This window comes from Carettochelys insculpta, chromosome 1 (genome assembly GCF_033958435.1).
Source record: "Carettochelys insculpta isolate YL-2023 chromosome 1, ASM3395843v1, whole genome shotgun sequence".
NCBI lineage: Eukaryota > Metazoa > Chordata > Testudines > Carettochelyidae > Carettochelys > Carettochelys insculpta.
In genome coordinates this window covers 60,686,286-60,698,446 of record NC_134137.1, presented here as the reverse complement: position 1 = coordinate 60,698,446, position 12,161 = coordinate 60,686,286, and the positions used below count along the sequence as shown (strand labels likewise).

At 42.3% G+C, this 12,161-nt stretch overlaps 1 protein-coding gene across 6 annotated transcripts in view; it reads left to right on the top strand.

Annotated features, from left to right (window-relative positions):
* The first annotated feature begins 303 nt into the window (after positions 1–303).
* The window catches only part of WDFY2 (WD repeat and FYVE domain containing 2), a 149,778-nt gene continuing 137,920 nt past the window's right edge, over positions 304–12,161 (top strand). For 5 of the 6 annotated variants that reach the window (XR_012644451.1, XR_012644450.1, XR_012644452.1 and 2 more), the window contains exon 1: positions 304–583. Coding sequence is in view for 1 of the 6 variants with exons in the window: in XM_074987342.1 (XP_074843443.1) it covers positions 447–583 (137 nt within the window). In the remaining 5 variants the exon portion in view is untranslated. Of the gene's footprint in view, positions 584–10,788; positions 10,902–12,161 lie in introns of those variants that run through there. The other variant, XM_074987382.1, reaches the window with a different exon arrangement.

Here is a 12,161-nt window from a genome sequence, read left to right as displayed (position 1 = left end):
GAGAAGGAGAACGGAGCTGGCCGGCCGCCGAACCCGCAACGCCGCTACCGCAGGGGGCAATGCCCCACCTCACCTCACCGCAGCACGAACACCGCCCTTCTGCGCATGCGCCCAATCCTGCTTAACCACCCCCCCCCCCCCGCCTCCAGAAATGTGAGCATGCGCGGCGGCCTTGCCGGCTTGCCGCGCAGTGAGGGAGGGGGCGGGGCTCCCGGAAGTGGTGCTGCCACATTGGCCCGACTGGGACAGGGACTGGGCGGGGCGCTCTAGTTGTGGGGGGAGGGGCCGCCCCTCCAGCCGCTGTTGTGGTTCCTGGTTCTGAGGGATTCCACCGGGCGCGAGCTGCAGAGCCCCGCCCCTCTCCGCCGCCGCCGCTGCTGCTGCTGCAGGCCGGCGCCGCCTCCTCCCTGCCCTGTCGCAGACAGCCGGAGCCCGCGGCGCTGCCCATGGCCGCCGAGATCCAGCCCAAGGCGCTGACCCGCAAGCCCGTGCTGCTCAGCAAGGTGGAGGGCTCGCAGGATGTGGTGAGCATGGCCGCGATCGTGCCCAAGGAGGACGGGGTCATCAGCGTCTCCGAGGACAGGTACTGGCTGGGGGAGGCGGGCACGTCCCCTCGGCTCCGCCCGCTGCCGGGGTCCCCAGGGACTGCTCCTGGATCTGCGGGGATGCTGCGTGCACCACACAAGCCCGCCGGGGGTTGTGCATGCAAAGGCTGCGGCGGGGCTGGCCCCGCGTGCATCCCTGCCCGGGCGTCACCAGGGCTCTCCCCTCGTGCCGGGCTGGCCCGTCTCGTGCACAGACGAGTGGCTCTGGCAGAGCATTCGCCGCGCAAATTAAATATTGGTCCGGCCTGTTCCGGAGCTCACGGGTCATGGTCACCCGCTGCATCGCTGTGTGCTTGACCCAACCATGCTGCTCAGACCGCTGCCTGACTGTAGTGTGGATGATGCCCGATCACAACCAATACGGTATCTTTAGTTAACTTTTGTATGTGATCCTTCAGGGATCCTGGTTGTGTGCTCACACGTGCTCCAATGTTCCCTCCTGAAAATTAAAGTGAGTCTTACACCCGAATACCCTACTCCAGAAGTGGTGGACACTTCAAGGCATGACGGTTGCCATAAAATGTACTGAAGGATTCCACAAATGATGCACCTTGAGAGCTCATGGCAGTACATCTTCAGAAGCCAAGTGGGTTTTTTCCACTCCAAAGTTGTACATCAACAGGCAAAATCTCACTGAAGTTCATCTGTGCCCTGGATGCCAATAAGCTGTAGTTGAAGCGAGTATTTGCCCATGAAAGCTCATGCTCCAAAATATCTGTTAGTAAGGTGCCACAGGACTTCTTGTTGTTCTTGAAGATACAGAATAACACAGCTACCTCTATGATAACAAGCTTTATTGTTTCTTATGAAAAGAAAACCCTTAAGTTTCTAGGAGGCAGGTATACTGTGGAATAGATACTAGCTAAACATATGAAATCAGCTTCTTAAAGTAATCTGTCCAAATTTTGCTATGTGAAACACTGAGTAAAGCATGAGGATAGTGGGGAGTTGGCTCATAGTGATGTGCTGAAATGATGCAACTGATATTCTGAGGTGTAAAAAAATAATTCTCCAACATTCTTTACCAAAGTAGAGTAACTGTACTTGATATTTTTCCCCTTAGAGAAATAAAGAGTAAGGGGTTCAATTGTTTCTTGCACTGCTTATTACAAGATACAAAATCCGCTCATTTTGAAGTGCCAGAATAACAGCATGACACAGAGTCATTGTTTCTATACTCCACGGAGAGAGTCTCAGTTCCAAGAGTCCTGTTGTGAAGAGGAGATCTGGAGAGTACCACTAAGAAACATGGTACTTTAAGATCTCCTGGTATGAAGGTGGAAATGTATGCATGTGAATGTTAATTTCTGGATTCATAGCTGAAGTAGAGGTTGAACCTCTCTACTCCAGCACCCTTGGGACCTTACAGGTGCCAAACCAGAGAAGGAGCTGTACTGTGGGAGGTCAGTGTTGTCTAGCAGCATTACCAACATTTCCACTGCTTACTAGGCTCTTAGAAGACATTTAACGGGTAAATTATGGCTAAATAACAGCACAGAGCACTGAGAGCCAGGACTGATGTCTGTAAACAAACTTTAAGGGACTACGGGAAACTGGTCATGCCCGTGATAAGTGGGCATCCAGCTAACTAAAATCATGCTGGACCACACACTTGCCTGCTAGGATGATTTCCCATTTAACATTGACTCTTGTGGTTTATATTCTCTAATTATGTAGTTGCTTTTAGAGATAGTTGGAAATTATAAAGAATTTCTAGAAACAAATGTGGAGAATTCGTGCCTGTTTCTTAACTTACAGAAGGAGGAAATAGTTTTGGCTGAGGTGAGACCTATTAGAATAGAGCTGCTCAAATCTGTGGATATCTGATTTATAGCTGAAGATACGGATTTCTGTTGGCCATGTTTGCAGATTGGTTGTGGACAGAAATTTTGTATCTGGGCAGGGCTCTAATTATGTGTATCAATTCTATGTGAAACTCTGGAATGTATAAATCAGCTTCAACTTGCAAAGACTTGTATTTGGCATTATGAATCTTTTTATGAAGGCAAACAAGTTGTCAGTTGGCTCTTTATTCCTAACCTCATCAGTGTCAAACATTCAAAGCTACACTTTAAGGTAGTTGTGTATTTTGCCTCATTGGGCTCTTCATTTCATAAACTGCCTAAGGCTTGGTGTCTTTATGTAGTTTGTGCAATGCCCAGACTTCTAAGGAGTGTTTGAAGCAGTAGATAACAGTATCCTGGTAGATGATACAATAGGAGAACCTGAGCAGAATGTACTTCATGTATAACAGCAGCATTCTTAAAGTTTATTTTTAAAGTTTTTAAGAGGTTTGTTTTTATATTGTAAAAACTTGAAATCTGATAACCTAAGTACTCTGCCAAAATAGTTTCTTAATCCTGATCATGAAGTAGACATATGGAAGTTGCTAAAGAAAAACATCCTTCCGTGTATCTATAGTCTTTGAACTGTTTGGGTTAATATTTATCATGGCATGGGATATTGAACAATGGTATAATGTATATGATGGGGTTGCACAGCTGAACAAATAATGACCAAAATAAATTCTTTGTTAGCCTTTAAAGTGCTATATGACTGCTTTTTTTTCTTTTTTCTTTAAACAAACAATTGTTTAACTTTTTATTTTGCCTCTTTTGCTTTGGAAGTGAGTATACCTGTTTATGCTGGTGAAAGTTAAAGCTTATCTAAAAATGATTACATCTGGTAAAGTGACATTCTGACAATAAGTTTCTAAGCTTTCCTCCATGCTGCCCTGCCTGTTAACAAGATGCTGGAGCTGACAGCCACTGGAGTGCCAATACATAGAATCCTGTATCATGCATGACTTTGTTTTGAAAGTGTGCCAAAGCTTTTACACTTAAGGTTAAATGTTGGAGTTGTTAAGGTTCCACAACTGAATGCTTTGTCGTTTGTCTTTAACTTCAAGGGGCTCTGGACATTTATCATAAATATTGGCCAAATTCTCAAAGATGCTGAGCATTCTTCTATCTCATTGGCTTGGGAGGAAATCAAGGTGGATGCTATTTAATTTTTTTAACAAAAACAAAAAAACTATTTTGAGTGGACTGCCAATGTTTATGGCCTGAACTTAATGTCTATTAAAATAATTATAAAAATATTGAATAGTGTATTTTGGGTGCCAGATTTTAGAGAAAGTCAAACTATGGAGCTTATGGTAGTCACTGGTGCTAAGCACCTGGAGCTGAAGTTTGTGAAAGTGCTAAACCAGCTTTGACAGTGGTAGTCTTTCTGCAGATGTGAGAGAATATATTCTTTTTAATTGATTGATCTAGTTCATAATTTGTTCAAAGTTAAGAAACCATTGGGGGTTGAAAAAGCATAAAGTTTGTCCTCTTCCAATTTATGAATAAAAAACAGGTGAGAGGATGAGATCTACTACTGTAGTTCTATAACAGCAACAAAGGGTCCTGTGGCACCTTATAGACTAACAGAAAAGTTTTGGCCTGAAACTTTTCTGTTAGTCTATAAGGTGCCACAGGACCCTTCGTTGCTGTTACAGATCCAGACTAACACGGCTACCCCTCTGATGTTGTAGTTCTAGAATTTTGAAGGGTGTGGTGGTCGGAAACAATCAGTTAAATTTTCATAGTACCAGATACTTCCTTTGTTGTTGGTTTTCTGTACAGAAAATATTTTGATAAACTTTATACTACATGATTTTCTTGTGTGTAGTCATTTTGTTTAGCTAATAAAATTTTAATGCTGTTTTATGCATTTTAATGGAATTTGAATTTCAATCCAATAGTTTAACTCAAATCACAAGTAAAAGAAACATTGTATACTAAATTGAAAACTGTACGATACATTTCTTAACCATAAAATGTAAAAAACAAGGACTATTTAAAAAACTGAGTAAAAATTAACAAATAATTGCTTAAACGAATGCATGTAGACATAAGGTAAACATTTCCTCCCTGCATCAGACTCGCAAAAAGAATTGCAGTATAGTGCAAAAACTATATTTAGTTGCAAATCATTGAGTTTTAGTGGTTAGCACCGAAAGGATGAACTTTTCTTTAATAAAATAACTAGGCGAAAGGATGAACTTTTCTATAGTAAAATAGTTAAAATCAGTGTCTTGAATCAACATTTCCAGCTTGCAGATCTAAATAATTAAAATTGGTGACTTAAATCAGTTCCATTTAAATCAAAACATCTGGAAGGAGATGATGTGCGTTGGGAACCTCTGAAATGTGGGTTGTTATTGTGTCACAAGTTCAAGCCAGTGTACAAATATTAAATCTTCACCATAGCATTGTAAAGGCAGGTACTTATTCTTATAAATAGTTGTAGACAGAGAGAAATGGATAGACTCAGTCATCTGTCAGTGACCATAGTTCAGCATTGTCTATATTGGCAAATTTCTGAAGCTATCAGCAGTGCCAGTACAGCTCCACAAGTGTTGGGGGTGCTAGTTAGTCTAGCTGTTGTCCTGTAAACCAACTGAACAAAGTTGGGATGATATCCTGATGGTGGTGGTGGCTGCCATTGGTCAGTCTGCACTACTGGTAGGAGAATCATGGCAAGAGATCTACAGCAATTTTCCAGTGTCCAGAGCCTTCCTGACCTGAATTAATTTTTCTGGACTGTGCTCTCATTTTGGTGAAGATATGAACTTTACCTCCTATATAGCTGATTTTGAAAACTTGGAAGTTAAGGTCCGGTACTGTATTTTCCTTGTCTTGTCTCTGCTCCATTCTGATTCAGTACTGTAGTCCAAAACGGGGGACTCATCAAAACTCCTCATCTGTCATTTTCTAAAACACAGTACTTGTTAAAAGGAAACAAAACTTAGGAAAGTAATTTTATGCCATAGAAAAGTAATAAGTTAGAAGTGAACTATTACAAAATAAGCATGTACTGGCTCCCTATTATCTTGTGTTGCTGCAGTACTTAACAGCCCCACCCTCGTTATGCTACATACTGTCCAAACATAAAAGGTGAAGACCCCTGAGAGTTTGCGTTCTAAATTCATATTGTTCTCTATTCATTCCAAATTCAGTGAACTGTTAAAAAAATAACTTGTGCTGCTGGCACTGTTTTGCAATTTAAAATTTTGATCAGGTTTTTAAAATTTAGTCTGGCATAGTATATTATAACGCATGTGTCCATGGATTGTCCTCTGGGCATGTTTGTCATACAAATGCTCTAGCAGAACTGCTGACTAAGTGATTTAATCTATAGAAGGAATTTAGGTTTCCATGCATTACTTGTGTTTCTCAGTATGGTTGTAGGAAAAGAACACTTCACTACAATTGGTATCAGCAACATTTTTCAGGGTGTTTTAGCACTCTAGTGAAATAAACTGTAAAGGAATAGACATTTGGGCTTTCTGCTGTTAAATGCTCAGAATAAACTCTGGTTCCTTTTACCTTCTTGGCCAAGAAATCAGTCACATAGGCCGCGTCTACACGTGCACGCTACTTGGAAATAGTGGCGCCAACTTCGAAATAGCGCCCGTCACGGCTACACGTGTTGGGCGCTACTTCGAAGTTGAAATCGACGTTAGGCGGCGAGACTTCGAAGTCGCTAACCCCATGAGGGGATGGGAATAGCACCCTACTTCGAAGTTGAACGTCGAAGTAGGGCACGTGTAGACGATCCGCCTCCCGCAACATCGAAATAGCGGGGTCCGCCATGGCGGCCATCAGCTGAGGGGTTGAGAGACGCTCTCTCTCCAGCCCCTGCGGGGCTCTATGGTCACCGTGTGCAGCAGCCCTTAGCCCAGGGCTTCTGGCTGCTGCTGCGGCAGCTGGGGATCCATGCTGCATGCACAGGGTCTGCAACCAGTTGTCGGCTCTGTGGATCTTGTGTTGTTTAGTGCAACTGTGTCAGGGAGGGGCCCTTTAAGGGAGCGGCTTGCTGTTGAGTCCGCCCTGTGACCCTGTCTGCAGCTGTTCCTGGCACCCTTATTTCGATGTGTGCTACTTTGGCGTGTAGACGTTCCCTCGCAGCGCCTACTTCGATGTGGTGCTGCCCAACGTCGAAGTTGAACGTCGACGTTGCCAGCCCTGGAGGACGTGTAGACGTTATTCATCAAAATAGTCTATTTCGATGTCCCTATAAGCTATTTCGATGTAGCCTGCACGTGTAGACGTAGCCCTAGTGGCATAAGCTGTATCTTAAGAATATATTTTAAATCACACTTATGACATATTTTAAGGGAGACGTGAAAATCCTCTGGTTCGAATGCAGCACCCCCAGGAGAGGTTATGGTGGAGTGCAGCACTGTTTAGCTTAGTTCCTGAATCAATGACTACGATGGGGGTGAGACTCACAAAACAGTTGGCCATTGATTCACAGTAGAAGTTGAGGAAGTGCATCACCATGTAAGATTTGAGTGTGCTAGTGATGGGTGATTGAATGTGGCGTGTCTACAGTATAAAACTTTGTATGCTTTCACAACCTAGTTTGCTGCAGACATAGTAGTTACTTCAAGAGTGCAATACTATTAGATCAGGGGATAGCAATGTTTTTTAAGTGTGAACTGAGTGCCAGTGATACTTTATAAAGTCACTAATAATCCTACTTATAACAGCTTCATTAATAAATTAAGATGCAGAGCTTTATTGTTTAGGTGGAGGTTGGTAGCATTAGCCGGCCTTTTGTTAATCCACAGATGGCGTGACTTTGAGTACGCTGCTGACTGCATGGGGGAGGTAGCTGAGCTCCCACGTTGCAAGCCGATGAAAATCGGCTCACATGCTGCTCTTGTAAGGCTTAGGCTTCAAGTCTAAAAAACATTTTTGACCAAACAGAGCACTTGCTCATTTTTCAAGGGTGGGGGTCAAGCGGGGGTCAAGTGCATGAGGGAACTGCAAAGACGCAGGAAGAAAACAGTCTGAGTGAAACAAGAACATGTGTTACATTTGTGCCAGAGAGCTTGAATATTTGTAAATAAAGGTCATTACCATAAGCAAGTGAATAGTCTTTGTTAGAATATGTTCTGTACATCATTATCTTCTATTCCAACTAATCTCAAAATGAAATTCTAGGAGAAATTAGTTCTCTGTAAAAACTCTTCCAAAACTATGGCTAACATTTCCCCTTATATATAAAACCTGTTTAATACAAGGGGACCCATCAGTTCTGCATGTGCAGTCACTTGATATTGCATATATTTGCATGGAAGTTCACTCAGATCTGCGGTACTATTTAGTATAGCAACAGCTGTTTTGCGTAATGAAGAGTACAGATTATGAGGAGTTTACATTTTCCTGCAGATCTTTTTTTTTTTTTTTAAAGCTGCAGAGAATCCATTGTAGGAGAGGTGCTGAGTTTTCACCTTTTGCCCACTAGGGGCTAATGTGGTGCTGGACTAACACAGGGCCCATTTTTGAAAATCAAGAATACAATGTAAGCTATCCTTTTCACTGCAATGGAAAATATAATTCTTAACTGATAGGTTTACTGTACCCCTAATCTGTAGCGGAATTAAAAGATCTGTGATTTGCTTTATTCTTTTCCCCATGAGTCCCTCCTGCTAATACAGTACCTCCTAGAAAGGATGACATTTAAAGAGCGATTCTTAGTCACTTCCATCACATAGCTCCATCATAACCCGCCACAAAAAATATTATGTATTTAGACAGCTAGGCATTCTTTTTTCTCCTAATTTACTTATTTTTTGTGTCTTTTATTCTGTGTAGTCAGTTTCCTCTTTTGTTGGTGTGAGTTTTTCCTCCTTTCCCTTCACCTCCAAATACAACAAAAGGGAAAAAATTTTAAAGAGGAAAAATGATTGCAGAACAAATATCAAGGAAATTGTCGGGGTACCTCAAGGACAGATGTACTGCCTAAAGCTACTATTAATTTTTTTCTTTGTAGTTGACTAGATTTCTCATTGATCGTGTTCCTTTAAATTGAATACTTTCTTTTATTTTAACATCTACAGATCTGTTTCACCCACAAGCAGCTCTTCTGGCTGAAACATACTCATATCTCTAGTCATTTTAATGAGAACAAAAAACTTGACAGGGAAGTTTCAAACTATCTAAAACTTCAATTTAATTTTGGAAGCCACTATCTACGAACGATAAAAAAACCACATACAAGTGACCCTAAGTGAGTTGGTGGGTCTTCAGCTGAAATTGCCAGCATGAAAGGCAAATTATTTTCACATTACACAGGCTTCTTTGTTTTGTAAGCCTAAGAGAACATTTGGAATGAGCTAGAGCATAATAACGCTATTGTCCGCTATCATATCAGAATGACGTACCTATATGTGAATCAGTGTAATCCAAATCCCCTGACAGATGTTGCAGTTGCCATTGTTATTAGTCAACTTTATATGAAATGAGCTCCATTAGTTCCCAGCCTACATCTACCTGAAGTAGAACGTGCATCTTCACAAAGTTCATCTTTCGTCTGGTCCTACATACATAAATTAGGACAGGCATTTCAAGTGTCCATTTCACAGCACTCTTACATTGACAGTAAGTGTGCAGTGGGCACATCCAGGAGAGTCTTCTGTAGGACATTCAGACATGGAAGTAAGAAGAGTAACCTGAGATTGTCTGAGGGGAAGTTCTGCACTGCAAACTTGCATCGGCGCTGTAGTGGCTCTGGTGAAGAGGCTCTAATCTAAGTGAATGGAAGAGAGCTGTTCTGACGGCTTAAGCACTCCTCCTCCACAAGGGATAGTAGTGAAGTTGGTGAGGGAAGCTCTCCCACTGACATAGTGTTGTCCATCCAGGGGGGTGGCGGTATGTTTAGTATAGTATATCGTTTAGGGGTGTGGATTTTTCACATCTCTGAGTGGCTGTCATACCGAAATAAGTGTATAGTGTAGATTTGGACTGGGACAAATGCTCACACTGAGGAATGGGATGAGTTCCAGCACATTTCCTGAATCAATTTCTTTTTTTAAAAAATGAGAAGAGTGAAAGAAGAAAGCAAAACCTTCTGATGGCATCAATATTCAGTGATCTGTTTGCCCTGCTCTGTCTGTCCCTTCCCATCATCCAGGTCTTCTAAACTTGCTCTGCAGGAAGGATGCTGTGAGGAACACAGCTGGCTGCTACGGACAAAGACAGAGAATGAGTTGACTTTGATTGGGGAAAAAAGCCACTGGTTCTGTGAGGGGAAACAATTGCATAACCTAGGGACTCTTAAGAAATGTACAGTCCTTGAGATAGGGAAGTGAATTAGACTTCATGCACAACAAATCCTGTTTCTTTCTTTTTCTCATTTACTAGAAATCTCAGTAAATAATAAGAACTAACCAGTTCATCTGTCCCATTCTAAATGATCTTACTGAATTTCTGCAGGGATTGTAACTTATTTTTTTCTGACTATTTGATGTAATCCATCAGCTTCATGTTCTACTTCAGTTTGGTTTCAGCAGTCCTCATATTATTTAGGCACAAAGTGGAAGCAATTAAAGATTTGGTTTGTTGGACACATTTTGGGATTCTACAAGCCAGGAGGACTGGGCACTGGGGGTACAAGACTTTGGAGCAAGAGAAAAGCCCAAACGTAGGGCCTGTGGCCACTGTCCCATACAAGGGTCAGGAACCTAGGAAAGACCCAGGAAGGAGGAGAGACTTTTATTATGATCAGGGCAGGTGAATGTTCTTTCCATTGTTGCTTTGTTTGAGCTTTTCAGTTTTCGGAGGGCCTCTGGGCATGAGCCTGAGAACTTACTAGGCTGAAGGACAGCTGAGATGAATGAAGACCTGCAGTCTCGCAAGGCAGTGGAGCCCAAACGGTTTCTGCTTTTTTTGGGGGGATTTCAGTTTATTATTAATTCCTTCATGACGTGGGAGTTATGAGCCTAAGACCCCACTTGGCGAAGTGTTCTTGGAATATGAGAGGGGAACAAACAGTGGTGCAAGGTGGTGATCCTATGACAGATGGATACAAGATAAAGAAACTTGTTTTCCTGGTATAACTACAGAGGAACCAAGAAAGGGAAGTATGTGGGCACCTGAAAAGCTCTCAGTAAACCACCTTTCTTTATCTTCCGCCAGTCTTAGTTTCTACCGTGTATTTTGGTCTTGTGCTGGTGTGTCAGGCTTCACTGTGTCATGCTGATAGATTTAGTTTCTCTCCTCTATTTTTTTTTTTTGCATAATGTTTTTATGATTTTCCCTCTTTTTGTCTTTCCAGGTGCTGTCCACATTATAGCTTGTTTTGGAAATCATGTTGGGAGCACCATGGTCTAGATATGCTCATTGTTGTCATCTTTGATGCTTTAGATGGGTTTGCTGCTCTAGTTAAAAGGACTTCTAATGTTTCAAGAACCTCTTTCTGAAAGACTACTCAGGACTTTTCACTGGCATTTACTTCAGAGTGAGTTGATATCCTGATCAATTTCTGATGGACATGTCCATAAATTAACTCCAGAATATAAAAGTAGTTTGCTTTCTATATTTATTGCTCAACCCCTTGCCTGGTGTCTCTACCCTTGCACATCTCACTCCCTAGATAGGTAAACTGACTGACTTTTTCTAGTGTTTCTTTATTCACTCAAATGGTTACATTGATAGTATCCTATTTAATTTGTTAACCGGTTAAATGTCAGGCTTAATTGGTTAACCGATTAAATGGAAGGGGCTGGGGCGTGAGGCATGGTTGTGGGGGGGCTGCTCTAGGTCAGCCGCAGTGCCATGGACGGGGGCTGTTCCAGCCAACCTCAAGCACCCCTGCACATGGTGCTCCTGGGCTGGACCTGCTGCAGACGAGGCCTGCTCTGACCAGGCAGGAGTGCCCCTGATTACAGTGAGGCTGGAGCAATCCCCTGCCTGTGGCAGATGGGGGGCAGCTCCATCCACCACCAGTTAAGCCTAACTGGTAAGCCTCATCCATTTTGGGCGAGGTTTACTGTTTAACCATTTCAAGGTTAACATCCCCAATTGATAGCCATGTGTTTTTGTCTTCTCTTGGTTGACAAACAAACCAACTTGTTTTGCTGTATCTGCCAAAAGCAGGATCTTTCCTTCCATTTGAGCTAAGCAGGACAATGTCATCAATAAATCTGGGACCATCCTGATGCATACAGCTAATCTTAAAAGGTACAGGATAAAAAAGAATTGAGATCTGTGAGAGAGAGAGAGAGAGAGTGTGTGTGTGTAAATGTTTGTGACGGGATGGTTAGCACCAATACCATGTGCTCCTAAAAAACTAGAAGTTACAAGCATGTTGCAGATTCCATGTAGTCTGGATAGGCACCATGAGACTGGTTGAATAAATGCAGAATAAGCTGCTTTTGTGTGCGACATACATAATATTCCACATCAACAGTAGCTTATCCTGAAATGGACAGCTGACTTGGGTATTCTCAGGTGCACGTGGTAATTGGTGATAACCATTCATCTACAAAAGAAATCCCACTTTAATCTTACATGCTATATTTTCATAATGGTTCTGTTTTTGGCATCTGTTTCTTATTCATACAGGCTCTACCACACCATTGTTTTGTGAGTTTTGGGTTTTTTTTTTTCCTTATTTGGTGTATTTTGGGCTGGCGTTCTTTTTCAATGGTCTGAGTGTCCATAGTTAGCTATATGTGTAAGAAAGATGAACTGAAAGGTTTTTAGGATGCCTTTTTTC